Raw genomic sequence first — 16,181 nt, 5'->3', positions numbered from 1 at the left:
GATAACAAATAAAAGCTAAAGAAAACTCGTTAAAATAACATAAAAAAAATGAAATAAAAAGTGCTACATAACATAAGATACTAATAAGTACTAAAGAAACTAAAAAATAATAGAACTAATAAGTACTTAATCAAACTAAAACATAAGATAACTAAACGAATTCAGATCATCAGCCGGTCCTTGGCCGGCTTGAGATCGTGGGCCGGCTACAGGCCGGCTGAAGGACTGATTGCAGTTTTAAATATATTTTTTTTTTTTCGTCTTTTATTAATCGGCCGGTGTTTGGCCGGCCTGACTTCGAGGGCCGGCTGAGCACCGGCTGACTTATTGGGTCAAAATTTTAAATTGAATTTTTTTTTTTATTTATTTTTTTTATTTTGAATACCCAATTTATTAAACATAATTAAAAACTTAAATTAAAGGCAAATCGTGCTTGTTTAAGGTCACTAGCCTTGACCGTGTAGCAATATTTTCATGGAGGATCAACTAGAGCAACTCGCTCATGTCTTTGATCAATAAAAGTTCTAAGACATGGTTTGCACCATTGTCCAAGAACCTTAAAATTTTCTCCATTCGCGCTCTTCAATTCCACTACTTCTGGACCAATGTTGCGCCGAAGTTTGAATGGTCCACTCCATTTTGATATATGCTTGCCTGCACAAGATCCTTGAGAAGTGTTTAGCATAACAAACTTACCATCACTGAGGTTTTCTGGCTGTAATGGTCCTATGTCATTAGCCTTGTGACAGAGTCTCAACTTCCACCCTGCCCATTTTTTGGGTTTACCTTTTCGTGGTTTTGTAGGAAGTGGAAGTTTCGAAGGTGCACGCTTTTCTACTGATTGCGCAGGTTTATCATATAAGGGCTCGCACATTGTTCCCTCTTTGATTGATGGGTCAATTTCTTGGAATATCTCAGGAATGGACAAGTATATAACTTCCCTCTTGTTGTCATGCCCGCTTTCCTCAACACAGTCGACCCTCATGCATTTTTCTTCCTTGCTCAAGCATTGCTCACTCTTCTTCATTTCAAATTCCGCGCTTTCTTCCCCTATCCGCAGAGTCAGCTTGCCTGCATTTACATCAATGAGTGCTCTGCTTGTGTTCATGAATGGGCGTCCAAGGATCAATGGGCATTCTTTGTCAATTTCATAGTCAAGGACGACAAAATCCACTGGGAATATGAATTTTTCGACCTTAACTAAAACATTTTCCACGATCCCATATGGCTTCTTGACCGAATGGTCAGCCAACTGCAGCATCATTGGGGTGGTCTTTACCTGTTGGTCACCAAGTAGTTGCCTAAACAAAGATAGAGGCATTAAATTTATACTAGCGCCCAAATCACAAAGACAATTAGTAGTTTGCAAATCACCAATAGTACAAGGAATAGTAAAACTCCCTGGATCATCAAGCTTCGTTGGTAATTTGCTCAAGCTGATTGAGCTACAATTTTCAGTAAATGGAACCGTCTTCTCATCCCAGCTTCTCTTGTTCATAAGGATGTCCTTTAAAAACTTGGCATAATGCGGCATTTCTCGTAATGCATCAGCCAAACTGATGTTGATTTGCAGCTTCTTGAAAGTATCTAAAAACTGATGAAACTTCCAAGTGTCTTGTGGCTTCTTCAATCGCTGTGGGAATGGTATTTTTGGTACATACGACGGTAATGGAGTAGGCTTAGTGACTACCTTTTCAGGTTCATTTTCCTCACACTGCTCCTTTTCTGCCTCTAATATAACCTTCTTTGCATGAGCTTTAGGCAACACTTTTGAACTCCTTAGTGTTATCGCCTTGACTTGCTCTCTTGGATTTGCCTCAGTAGTGGACGGTAAACCACCTAGATTTCGGTTTTGGAGTGCTTTAGCCATCTGCTGTATTTGCAATTCTTGATTGTGAATAGTAGCAGCATGATTCTTAAGTGCTTGTTGAGTCTCTGCGTCCTTCTTTAGGATCAACTCCATCATCTTATCAATTTTGCTGTGCAGAGACTCTCCATGTTCGTTCTGCTGGAAACCAGGTGGATGCTGTGGCATATTGTTCTGATGGTAAAAGCTGCCTTGATTCTGGAAGTTACCCTGATTCTGCTGTGGTCTTTGTTCTCCTTGAAAACTAGGACCTGCCTGATTGTGGGTCTGATTTCCATTATCCTTCCATGAGAAATTTGGGTGATTTCTCCACCCTGGATTGTAAGTAGCAGCATATGGATTATTTCCTGGTCTCTGTCCTCCCACATAGTTGACTTGCTCGTTGAACTGCTGCGACATCACATAGCACTCATTCGCCATATGGCTAGGATCTCCACAAACCTCGCAGTTGCTCTGAATTGCAGCAACACTATGAGTGTTGGGTGCTACAACTTGTTTTGTGAGAAAATCCTGTAGTAGTGACTTGACCGTCTCCACTACTGGGTCAGTAGCAACTGCCATCACTCCTCTCTGAGCAGGTGCTTTCGCCCTCTCAGTTGGCCAAGAACAGCTGTTCACTGCCAACTCATCTAACAGCTCAAATGCTGCATTAGTGGTCTTCCTCATCAATGACCCTCCTGCGGCTGTATCAATGATACTCCTGGTCTGATCATTTGACCCATTATAGAAATTTTGGATCAAATTCTCTCTGGTAATATGATGATGAGGAACTTTTCTCTGCAATTCCTTGTACCGCTCCCATGCGTCACTCACTGATTCTCCATCCAATTGCTGATAAAGCATGATATCTCTAGTCAGCTTTGCGGTCTTCGCCATGGGAAAGTACTTGTTCAGGAATGCCTTGGCCAAATCTGGCCATCTGTTAATGCCAACTCTAGGCAGAGCGTGAATCCAAATTTTTGCTTTATCCCTCAGAGAAAATGGGAATAAGCGCAGCCAAACTTCATCTTCTGTCATGTTACTGAGCTTGAATGTACTGCACACCTCCAGGAAATTCGAGATGTGCGCATTTGTATCTTCATTTGGTAGCCCATAGAACTGACAGCGGGCTTCTAACAACTGAATGATACTGGTTTTAATCTCGTAATGGTTTGCCCGCACAGGATGTGCAAAGTAACCATGCGTAGTATTTCCTACATTCGGCTGGAAGAATTCCATCAATGTTGGTTGTCTCTGCCTGTTATTATTCTGTCCTTGCAGATCCTGTGGATTCTGCGGATTCTGCAGATTCTGCGGATTCTGCAGATTTTGCGGATTCTGCAGATTTTGGGGGATTACTCTGTTATCCCCTTCATTATTCAATCCAAGCGGATTACCATCTTCATCTGCCATATTTAGATTCTTTTGAGCTGATTTTCTGATGCTTCGCTCAAAAGTTGTGAGATCTGGTTGAAATGTTTCTAAAGGTAGACCTTTGCGACGTGTATTATGCATACACTACAAGAAGAGTACCTGTATCAACAAAAACAACAAAACCCACGCGTAAAACAAGAAAATAAAAGACTAAAACAAGCCGAGCTATCCTAACTTAGATGTTAAAGATATGCTTTCCCCGGCAACGGCGCCAAAAACTTGTTGATTAAAAATTGCTGCAAGTGCACAGTGTCAACTCGTAATATAGACTGTGAAGTCCAGATATCGTACCCACAAGGAAAGCAACTAAATACACCCAATTATGATACTCAATTTGGATAGCCAAAAAGATGATTTGGTTGAAGTGATTTAAAATGAATAAAATAGAATTAAGCAGATTTAATTTAGAATAAAATTAAGCTTTGAATAAAAATGGGTTTAAACAATAATAAGGAAGATCAGGGATTATTAATTTTCTTTATGTCATTAATCTCATGGGATATATGGATTATGTTATCAATTTTATGGTTCAGGCTAGTCTAATGCATCTATAACTCTCTCTCAAGCCGCTATAGATAAAAATATACAAATAACCAATTAATAGGCAGATTACTCACTCTCGTGTTATAAAATACCAAATCAAGTGATTAAATGATATTTATTAAGCAAACCTCAAGAACACGTATTCATTAACTCACTCTCGTGTTATTAATTCATACGTTGTTAATTAACTGATCTATTTCAATTAAGCTCTCTCAAGTCATAATTAAAACATAGGGCAGTGAATGAATTGGCCAAAAACATTCAAGCATTATGAACATTAATTAACACATCATTTTAACAACAATCCAATATCCCAATATGATTAAGTAAACATAAGTCCAATTAATAATCCCCGAAAATGGGTTTAGCTACTCATAATTAAAGGAAATTCAACAATAACATATATGGAATTCATGATTAACAAGAACACAACGGTAATTGATCTCTCAATAATGTTGTACCTTAACTCCGGAATTCCAATATGTTTTGCGTAATAATCCCAAACTATAGAGTAAAAATGATACTAAAATAGACTACCTCTAAAGGCTTGTCTATGATCTAAGATGAAAACTACAAAGGTGATCTCAAAGATGTTTAAGATCCCGAAAGATTTATTGATCTCTAAAAGAAAGATTATTTTTCTCTACACAAATGCAAGCTATTTCTAGAGTTGCTAGGAGTGGAGCTCAAGCCAAGAATCTCTATTCTCTTCATGGAATTTGAGTGATGATCAAGCTTTGGATCTCTTCTTTCCATGTAGAGCGGAGTAGGGAGCAAGTTCTTCCATAACCGTCTTGAGTAAATCAGGGTTCACTTATCTCGTTTCCAAAGATAGCTTGATTAAATCTCATCTTGATTCATACTTTGAGTGCAAGCCAAGGAAGATCTCTTTGAGTGTGAACCCAATATATGTTGCTTATGGAAGATGTGTGAAAGTATCGGCCAAGAATCCCCACGCGATTCCCAAGAATCGGATTTGAACTCCGAGATCAGGAGTCAGCCGGCCCTTGGCCGGCTCATAGTCGTGGGCCGGCTGAAGGCCGGCTGAGCTGCTGCTTGTGGCGTATTTTCCGGTTCGATTCGTTATTACTCGGTTTAACCCGAAACTTGGTTGGCTTTCTTGAACTTAGCTCGAATCCTTCTGGCTCTGACTATTTTTGCATTTTAACTCTGTTTTATTCCTAAAAACTCAAGAAACATTAAATATTTACATTCTACAAATAATTTAACAAATAAGCGAAATTAACTAAATAAGCGTATATTTTACATCATAAAATACTAAAAACTAGTAGATAAATGACCTCTGAATGACGTAAAATATACACTTATCATCGTGTTATTTTTGAAAATTTGTGTAAAGGTGGTGATTTTATATGTAATTAACCCGTTCAAATAATAGTTGATTAACTATTTTGGTACTAAATTCACTTCTCTGTGTATTCGACCTTTACTTATCACTTGATTATTCAACATCGTACACTTGCGATTTTGAGCATCAACTATTGATTTGTATGTTAGGATGCATATTTAGATTATTTTATCCATTTTTGCCATAAATTGCTAAAACTTCCATAACTATAAATTCCAATGTTTTTGCATGACTTCAATGCAAATTAATTAGAAACATGTTTTTAGGTTGTGCTCACGTGTTTTATATATCATATCCACATTTCATTCAATTACAGTGCTTAGAATGCATGTTAGGTTCAAATTGTCATAATTTTCATGTTCTTATATTCTTAGTTGTTTTCCCATGATAGCCATGAAATAAGCTTAGAAACTTGTATTTTATGGTGTTTAATTCAGTTTGAGATGTTATATTTCAATTCCATCATGTTCCAGAGTGTTTCCTTATGCGTTTGACGTGTTTTTGAGTTGTTTTGCATGTCTTCGAGCCGAAACGACAAACTGCCGCCCCTCCCACGCATTGCCACCTTCACGAGACCATAGTGGCGCGGCCACCACTATGTATTTTCGCCGCAGGCACCGACATTGGCGCCATGATCATACCATATGCCCATCCCATAACCAATTCCAAATCCTTCTGAACCCAATCCAGACTTGTTTTCGCGTTTTCGGATTCGTTTGAACTCGAAATTGGACCCCGTTTGAGCCCCCTATATACAAATTTAGTTGTAGAATCTGTTTCTAATTTGTAACGGGTCAAACCCAATTTATTTCGGGCCTCAAAGCCCACAATTGTAATCTGCCAAGCCAACCGGGCCTCGAAGCCCACAACCGACGAAACCAGAGACTTCCAGAAACCATTCCGGGTTTGTTTGAATTCGGAATGGACTGCAGTCAAAACTAGTGGATCTGTATCAACGAGACAAAGAACTTCCAAGCTCTAATCGAATTCTGATTCAGACCACACCGACGAACAAAATGCATCGAGTGCTAGGCACTCCGGTCTAAAAGGTTAAAAAGTATTTCTAACCTTGTATGTCTATCATTTGCGTAGTGTGTATGTTGATACTTTTTAAAAGCTTTCCAAAAGCATTGCCAAATCCAAATATTAACATGCTAAAGGGCTAAGTACGTTAACTTAGTAATCAAATCCAGCAAATCACCTAGAATTCTTAGGACTGTCACGAAAATGTAAATAAAGGTTGTATAAGTTATTCAAGATGACTTAATAAAATCAATCACACCTAGAAATCCAGTTTTTAGGCTTTGTGCATGTAAAACGATCCAGACCACCCATTATCTGATACATGATAGACACCACCACGACTAAATGTATGTCTAGAAGTATTTGTTACCTGCCTCACATGTCAGATCGAGTCATATGCGCGTCTTATATGGATCCCTTTATTGCTTTCATACGTGTTTAATTTCCAGCAAATTATATCGTGAACTGCATGAATTTCGAGATGAGATATAAAATGATATGTTCATTAAATAAACGTAACGGATAACCCAAGTACACGAGTTTCGATAAAATGTCCACAAACTCGGTCTTTTGGTCCGGCATACGATAATCTCACCCATAAGCGAGTGAGATTATCCATTCGATAGAAAAGACATTTTCTAGCTGAGCTAGGTGGCGACTTCATATTTTTCAAAATCTATTTCGTAATAGAGGTCTGTTATAAACTTGGACGAGTGGTCTCTGAATCCTACTCCGCTTACAATACCTTATTCACTCCCTTGTAAGGTGTCGTTTGAGATTTTATATTATTTTACTCAATATTCAATAGTTAAATATTAAAAGAATATTTTTTGCTTTTTTGCTTTTATTAAAAGAATATTTTTTGCTTTTATTAGTTATTTCGGAAACTTAAACGCAAATCTTGCTTCTACTCAACAGGATATCATTGTTCTTGTTTCTCTTAATGAACATCGTGTTTTGAATTCTTCTGAGAAAGATCAGTTGGTTTCTCTACATGGGAAAGCTTTAGCTACGTCTAAGCAATTAGAGTCGTTATGGTGGCAAAAATCTCGTGTGAAGTGGCATCTCTTAGGAGATAACAACTCTAAATTCTTTCACACAATGGCTTCGATTCACCATAGGCACAATTACATCTCAGGGATAACTATTGAAGGCTCTTCTTACGATTCGGTGGAAGATATCAGGGAGCATATTTTCAAATTCTATAAGAATTTGTTTAGGCGTCAAACTCAGCCGTTGTTTTCTGTTGGTGAATTACCGTTGCAGTCTTTGAATGATGAACAGCCAGTTGGGCTGATTAGATGCTTTTCCGAGGAGGAAATTCTTGCTGGTCTGAATAGTTGTGGGGAGAACAAAGCTCCGGGACCTGATGGCTTCAATCACTTCTTTTACAGGCGTGCATGGTCTTTTTTGAAAGAGGATATTTTGACGATTTTCTCAAATCTCCATGTAACAGGTGCTGTCCCTTTTGGCTTAAACACTGCATTTCTAGTCCTTGTTCCTAAATTCAAAGGTGCTTGTGATATCAAGGATATTAGACCATTGAGCTTGATACATGGTCTCCTTAAATTGGTTTCTAAAGTGTTATCCATTAGACTTGCTGTTGTACTGCCAAGTATTATCTCCGTAAATTAATTTGCTTTCATGAAGGGGCGCAACATAGGTGACTGTTTTATGATTGCGTCTGAGATCCTCCATCTATCAAAGAAGCGTAAAGACGAAATTATTTTGTTAAAACTAGACTTTCAAAAGGCTTTTGATAGTATCTCTTGGAATTATATTCTCAAAATGCTTCACAAGTTAAATTTTTCTCCGAAGTGGATTGAGTGGATATCAGATTTTTTTAACTCCTCCCAATTAGCGGTATTAATTAACGGCAGCCCCTCAAAAAATTTCAGAATGGAGAGAGGGGTGAGACAAGGTGATCCCCTATCTCCGATGTTATTTGTCATTGCGGTTGAAGGTCTAAAGGCCATTTTCGAGTCGGCAAAATCGAAGGGTCTTTTGGAGGGAATTTATTTCGAGGGTTACAGTGAATCTTTATCAATCCTTCAATTTGCAGACGATACGCTTCTTTTTATTCCTAATGACGATCACATGTTACGGAACACTTTGCGTATCCTGCAGTGCTTTGAATTGATTTCAGGACTGAAAATAAATTACAATAAGAGTTCTATGGTAGGAGTAAATGTTTCGGATTCCTCTCTTCAGAATGCTTTGACGATTTTTGATTGCAAAACTGAATCTCTACCCATGACTTACTTGGGTTTACCACTATCCATTAAACCTATTAAAGCAGCTGATTGGCAAGTGGTTGTTAACGCTTTTAGATCCAAATTTTCTCTTTGGAAAGGTCATTTATTATCTCCGGCAGGTCGTCTCGTTCTAGTTAAATCAGTTTTATCTAGTTTGCCTGTTTATTTTTTGAGCTCTTTAACTATTCCAGCAGCTGTGGCTTCCTTACTTGAAGGTTACATGAGAAATTTTCTTTGGCATGGTTCTTTTCAGAGTACATGCATTTGTAAGGTAGCGTGGAATAAAGTTTGTTTGCCTCTCCGTTGTGGGGGCCTCGGCATTACTCCGCTTAATATAAAGAGCCGGAGTCTTTTATTTAAGTGGATTTGGAAACTTTTGTCGGAGAACCCTTCATCTTTGTGGTGTTCAGTCATGGGAAATGGTTCTAATATCACTTCTTGGGCTGATCTGAATTTGCTAGTTGGATGTCGTAATTCAACATCTCATATTTGGCAAGGCATAATTAAAGTTTGCATTTCAGACTTGATCTTCTGGGGATTTTTTAAATCTCAAATCAATATTCGTATTGGGAATGGTTTGTCGATTCGGTTTTGGAATGACGTGTGGATTGGGTTGGAGTCATTGTCCAGCATTTATCCATATCTTTTCAGATTGACTATGCTTCCAGCGGCAAGAGTAGGAGACGTCTTTGATCATGACACGTTGTCTTGGACCCGCCTGAACTGGAGACGTCGGTTGCGCATTGGAGAACAAGAACATCTATTGCATCTTCAAGCAACTGTAGCTGCTGTCACGGTTTCTACTGCAGCAAATCGGGACAGATTTATTTGGCAAAATGGAAGTGCATGTTACTCTTCTTTAACTTTTACTAAGGCTTATTCCAGCTATATTCAGCATGTGCAATGGGATTTATGTTTTATTTGGCATGCTTGCGTTCCTCCGAGAGTGCGTTTCTTTGCTTGGTTGTTGGTTCAAAACAGAATTTCTTCCACTAGTTTCTTATTTCGGAGAGGTATTATTGATGTTGAGGGTTTGAAATGTTCGTTTTGTTCGGACATAGAAGATACAAACCACATCTTTATTCATTGTGCTTTTGCTTGGAAGTTTTGGAATTTACTTTTGAATGGTTGTGGTATGATGTGGGTAGCTCCAAACTCGGTTCATGATTTGCTTCTTATGTGGAGAAGTTTTAGTAGAGGTCGTTATAAAGATCTTTGGTTCAGCATTTGGTTATATTCATGCTGGGAAATTTGGACGGCGCGAAATAGAAGAATTTTTAAGCAAGAAAACACGGACGTTTATTGGTTGGTTAACACAAGCATCTCGAAGGCGGTTGGTTAGTTTTTACAAAAGTTCTCATAGTCAGTTTCCTTACTCGGCTTTAGATGTTGTCAATAATCTTGATTTTCTGTTTTTCATCTAATTTAGTTTTCTTGTTCTAGATTGTAACAGGATTGTTCCGCTTGCCATTTCTTATGGCTTTTTTATAAAAGATCCAATTCATCAAAAAAAAAATTATAGTAATAAATAAGAAAAATTATTACACGCAACCGTTGCGCCATGTCATTCGTGCAACAAACCAATGGTGCGTTAGCCATGTGGAAAAATTCATAATAAAAAAATTAAGTAATAAATGAAAGATTCCCTATCGCAAATCCCCATTGGCTTGTTGTAATTATGACATGGCACAACCAATGCATGGGATAAACACTCAATAAATAAATAAATATATATTTTTTCTGTTTTTTATATAGATCCGATAATAATTTTTTAAAATCTACAAATAAATTTTTTTAAGATATATTTTTGTTATTGTTTTTATTTTCTATTGGTGGAGCAATCCAGTGAGCCTTTGTCTAATCCAACAATGAAAAAATTTAAAAAAAAGTGACTCTTGATTTCAGTTACAAATCGCCACGTTGCTGAAAACTGACACACGAAAATATGGAAGTTTGAGTTTTATGTCTCCACACGGTCTCTCCACGTTTATAGCATAAGGCAAAGGCATATATCCTGTTTAAAAGAAAAAAATAACAATAATGGAAGATTTTTTTTTTTTTAGATTTTAGAATAATAATTATTTATTAATAGTTGATGATCAAATTATTTATAATTAATAGTTATTTAGAGTTACAAAATTAAATTAAGAAAATTATTTGAAAATAAATGCTCGAAAATTAATTTTTTTCTTTTCCTATTTCAAGTAAAATAACATTGTCAACGAGTTATAATTCAAATTGTATATAGCTGAATAATATTTTATTATGATCGTAAATTCTATTTCTTCACAAGCATTTCTTTTTTATTTATAATTGTAGAGGAGGAGTGTTTGTGCCTTGTGGAAAAATTTTAACTCACGATCTTGACAATTTATTGTTTTAGTATTTATACCATTTGAGATTCAGGTCATTTAATTTCAATCAATTGATTTGCTAAGGACCAAGGTGTATAGTTTTATAGAGAAGAAAATTAAGGGTAGATGTTAGTCATTTTCTTAATGAAATGAATTAAGACTTTAATTGAATTCACATTAATTTTCGGTACTCTCATAAAAGTCCGATTTTCTTTCATTGTCACGAATAGAAGTTGGTTCTGTCGGCAGAATGGTATATAATTTTAAATTGATTAATTGACTCTAAACAAGTGTTCATCTGCCATGTTATCTTTTAATTATTTATTTATTTTTTGAAATAATCTGAACCTCAAAGCTTTGAATTAATAATCAGATTCTGCTATAATTTGATGTTTTAATCGGCAAGTCAAAATGTGACTCACAAAAATAAATCCAGTACGTACCAATCCGGAAATTTGGGAATTCAAGCGGAATTAACATTAATAATATTAATTCAGAGGTTAAGCAACTAAAAAAAAATCAATATTAAAACTACTTATAAATTAAGGTTTAATTCGAAGATTAAAATAGAAAGTCTGAGATTTGATTTTTGTTTGATGAATTGAGCTATGTTTTATTAATAAAATGACTCAGCTATTTATAAAAATAAGGGTTAATTGCATAAAAAAATCATGACCTTTACATAAAATTTCATTTTAATCACGACTTTTAAAAGTTGTCATATAAAACCATGAACTTTCATTTTTTTTCAAATCCATCACCAAATTAATTTTCAGTGTATTTTGCTGACGTGGCAACCGGAATCCGGTTGAGTTGAAAAAAAATGGAAGGTAAAAATATACCGGAAAATAAACGGTGAAAGATTTGAAAGAAAAATGAAAGGTCATGATTTTATATGACAACTTTTAAAAGTCGTGATTAAAATGAAATTTCGTGCAAAGTTCATGATTTTTTATGAAATTAACCCTAAAAATAAAACCCCCTTATAATAGGAAACTATATTTTAATTGGACTAAAACTCTTAAATGAAATAGATAAATAATCATTAAAAATACTAATCTAATTTGTTAAACATGCCGCATACCTAAATAAGCCCATCTAATCCCATGATCCATTTTCATATTTTGGGCCAATATAAACAAGAGAAAATTACCCAGGTTACTAGCTTAGACTATTTTATTTTAAATTTTACTAGAGCAAAAGTTCATTTTGAATTACACTATTACCAATTTTTTAATTTGATTTTAATAATTTTGCTTTGCACAAAGATACTTTTTAAATTAGCAAAATACAACTATCCAAAATGGTAACCTCCCATGATTCTCTCATTATTGGTAACCTCTCATAATTGATTTGCATGTTTCCATTTATCTTAGATTTTTCATAGATTTTTGTCATATTTCTCTCCATTACTCCATTGACCAAATCTTTCCATTTTATTTTAATTGTTTCTCTCCTTTTCCTTTTCCTCCAACCATTTTTTCTTTTTCTACGGCGGTCCGCATCTCCTTCTCATTTGGCGATTTCTTTCCTTCCCTCTTGTGAAATCCTTTCCTTCGGCTCTCCTCTCTCCACCGGCAATCTCTTCATCTACGCTCTGGCAGCCACCCACTCATTGCCAACCATTCGTGCCATCCCCAAGTACAACATCAACTCCATATTCTTTGTCTTTTTCAACGGCAGTGACGGCGGCTCGGTAGTTTTAAAGAAGAGAGATGGTTCGTTGTTTATAACAACAAGATGGAATCAAAAGTGCTATTTTTTCTTTAACAACATGGAGTTTTTGTATTTCTTGTGTTCGATTTTTTTGTATTCTCTGTTCATTTTGAATCTGATGTAATCGTTGTAATTTATGTCCGCGAAACAACAACAATTTTTGTATTTTATGGCTTGATGTTCTAGTTGGTTAACTAATGGTTTATTAATAATATCCTAATAGTTAACTGCATTAACTTCATGTTAATTTGTATTTTATGTTTTTAATTATTCAAAAATAATTAAGGTTAACTATATGTTTTCTAATGGTTAATTAATAGTTAATTAACTTTGTATGATTTTTTTATTTAAAACATGAATATATATTGATAATTACTTTTTTTTAATTACAGTTAACTAATATGTGACTAAAAGTTAACTAACAGTATTTTTATACGTATGATTATTTTTAAAATAATTGAAATTTGATGTTCGGTTGTTTTTTTGTTATATTTGAATAATTTTTAAAATAATTAGGGGGTAATTATATATTTTCTAACGGTTAACTATTAGTTAACTATATTTGTGTTGGTTATCTAAAACATGAATACATAATGTTAATTATTTATTTTTTTATTAGTTAAAGTTAACTAATAAGTGACTACTGGTTAACTGACAGTTAACTAATTTGATGTACTGTTAATTTTAGGATATATTATTGTTACATTTATCTAAAAATGATTTTATGATGTTAATAGTTTTTTTATTAAATTTAATTTATTAATGGTTAATTACATGTAAACTGACAGTATATCAGTTTTTTTTTACAAATAAATGAATTTATATTGTGTATTCATATTTGTTGATTGTTTATGATGAGTTGATGAATTTCTCGCTGGATTTTTTTTGTTTCTCAAATGCTTGTTGTTTTCATTTTTTTAATCATTTTATTTTTTTGGTTTCCCTTTTGCCGTTTATGGCATATAATTCAAATTATCAGTTACTATACTTAAGGATTATTAAAGATTTTTGAATATTACTTGATATATATATATATATATATATATATATATATATATATATATATATATATATGATTTGAGATTTTATAGGAGATTTTGATTCTTGTAACCACTTCCTTCCTTTTTTATAGTTGACAGTAATCCTCAAATATTATAAAGTTATTTGTGCAATTTAGAAACATAAAAAATAGGTCATCAACTTTTTTTTGGTCAACAGTAAAAATCTAATTAAATATAGCCATGTAGGGTACTTATTTAAAGAAGCCTATAAACAATGTTCCTCATGTTTTCTTAGCTGAATGTCAAAAAAGGTGTAAAGATGTATTTTTATCACAACAATCGCATTTTGTTGACACTTAATTAATAATCAATCATTTAGACTGAAAAAATTAAATTTAGTGTTGATTGCATATTGAACCAATCAGATTTCATGTGACAAGACATAATTGATTAGCCATAGAAGTTTTTTTATCATAGGGTAAATTTTCCATTAAAATTAACAAAATATGCATAGATGAACGATTTCTCAACAGATTTGATTAAACAATGTATAAAAGATGATGAGAACTGCAAGACAGTAATCGATAAGTAGGGATGGCAATGGGGAGGGAATTCCCCGATCCCCATGGGGACCCGCCCCTAATGGGCGGGGAATCCCCACCAATTGTCCCCATGGGTATGGGGATGGGGGAAGATTATTCCCCGTCCACGAGGATGGGGAGGGGACGGGGAGTGTAGTCCCCACCCCATGGGGATCCCCATCCCCGTCCCCATGGGGACCCAATTTAGTTTTGGCTTAAATGCTCCAAAAATCACGAACTATCGCGTGTTTTTGGTATTTAACACGAACTTTTAATTTTGGCATAGAAATACACAAACTTTCAAATTTTTGCAATAATAACATGGACACCATTTCGGACATAAAACGACGTCGTTTTGGCCATAAAACGGTGCCGCTTTGGACCTAAAACGACGCCGTTTTTAAAAAAAAAATTCACACTTGGTCTTAATTGCAAAAAGTTGAAAGTTCATGTATTTTTAAGCCAAAATTCAAAGTTCGTGTTAAATACCAAAAACACGCGATAGTTCATGATTTTTCATGCATTTAAGCCTTTATTTTTATATAATTTATTACAATTTTTAATATATTGGCCAAAATTTTAATAATTTTATTTAATTATCAGAATATTAAGTAATGATTTTTAACGATTTTATTTTATTTATTTTATTTTAATATTTAAAATTGCTGAATATTTTAGATGATTAATTAATTTTTGGATAATGTAATTTATAATTTTTTATTATTATTAATATTGAACAGATAGTATTTTTTTTATAAATATTTTATGAAAATAATAAAAATATTTAAATATTTATATTAGAATTAGACGGGGATGTGGGGATCACCATGGGGATGGGGAATCTATGGGTATGGGGATGGGGATGAATTAAACCCCATCAAATAAATGGGGACGGGGATGTGGATTCCCCATAGAAGTGGGGACGGGGATGGGGATAGCTTCCCCATCCCCACCCCGCCCCATTGCCATCCCTATCGATAAGGGCTTATATAATGTCACGACCTAAAATTTTGGGCCGACGCCGTTGTTAGGGAGTGGGAGTGGTAATTCCGAAACTCGTAGCAAGCCGAACCACTGTAAATGTTTCGCTTTTAAAAACTTTATAACATACAAGATTCGTTTTCGAAAACTCATTGAAATCGTTATAACATTCATTATTTAAATACCTCGATAAGCATATCTACTATTAAATAGCTTCCAAGGTCAAATTTGTTGTAGCCATAAACATTTTACCAGATAACATATACAGCCTTTCAATATCCCAAGTGTATACCAAAAACTATTATCAGAGCACGCTAAGTTTATAGACTAAGCCTATGGTGTAGAATAAACACATAGTTCTAGTACTACTACGATGCTAGAATAAAAATATCATTTTACATATACTTTTTAAAATCAGACTTTCAGACAAGAACGTGGAAGTCCACTCCAACAAACTTATATAAACTTGTAAAATGTTTGGAAACCACGTGTTAGATAAATGTGAGTGAGTTCATATAAATTACTAAGGAATATCAATTTAAAACTTTAAATCACATGATATAAGTACTGTTTGCATACTGATAAATACAGATTCGAATAAAACCTAATCCACAAATAGCTATAAATCACAAATATAATATTAATCTCGTCTCTAATTTTGTTTATAATGATTGTATAAACACATATCAATATGTTCTTTTTAGCACGGTCCGGATAGATTCCAGTTCTACCGAGTTAACCGTTCAGTGGCACGGTCCTGAGAAATTCATAGCTCTAGCGAGTTAACCATCGACTATTTCTTATTCTCAAGATGTGAGTCCTGAGAGATTCACGGGTCTACCGAGTTAACTCACTAGATACTGGTCCCGAGAGTCTACCTCCACCGAGATCCTAGTCCCTAGAGCCTCAACCATACTAATCTTGTATCTAATATTTAAAATGTATCAAGACTTACCCTCTGCCATCCTTACTAAGTCACAATCCTAGATTGATATTTCTGGTGCACATGTAGTCCTATTGAGACCCAATAGGTAGCATGTTTCATCGAATTTATACTAGTTTCAAAATACTGTATGCA

General features: G+C 34.8%; 1 protein-coding gene and 1 non-coding gene across 2 annotated transcripts; both read left to right on the top strand.

Moving 5' to 3' along the window:
• Positions 1–2,621: 2,621 nt before the first annotated feature.
• LOC126670803 (small nucleolar RNA R71) lies at positions 2,622–2,728 on the top strand. The gene has a single exon (XR_007638799.1). It is a non-coding gene; the product is annotated as a small nucleolar RNA R71 (small nucleolar RNA).
• A 2,020-nt stretch (positions 2,729–4,748) lies between these two features.
• On the top strand, positions 4,749–7,850 carry LOC126668238 (uncharacterized). The gene is made up of 3 exons (XM_050361442.1): positions 4,749–4,847; positions 6,842–6,975; positions 7,091–7,850. The coding sequence occupies exons 1-3, from the start codon at positions 4,749–4,751 to the stop codon at positions 7,848–7,850; spliced, it is 993 nt and encodes a 330-aa protein (XP_050217399.1).
• Positions 7,851–16,181: the final 8,331 nt, after the last annotated feature.

This window comes from Mercurialis annua, linkage group LG2 (assembly GCF_937616625.2).
Source record: "Mercurialis annua linkage group LG2, ddMerAnnu1.2, whole genome shotgun sequence".
In the NCBI taxonomy this organism is placed as follows: Eukaryota; Viridiplantae; Streptophyta; class Magnoliopsida; order Malpighiales; family Euphorbiaceae; genus Mercurialis; species Mercurialis annua.
The sequence above is the reverse complement of the archived record's forward strand: the minus strand, read 5'-3'. Positions and strand labels throughout refer to the sequence as shown.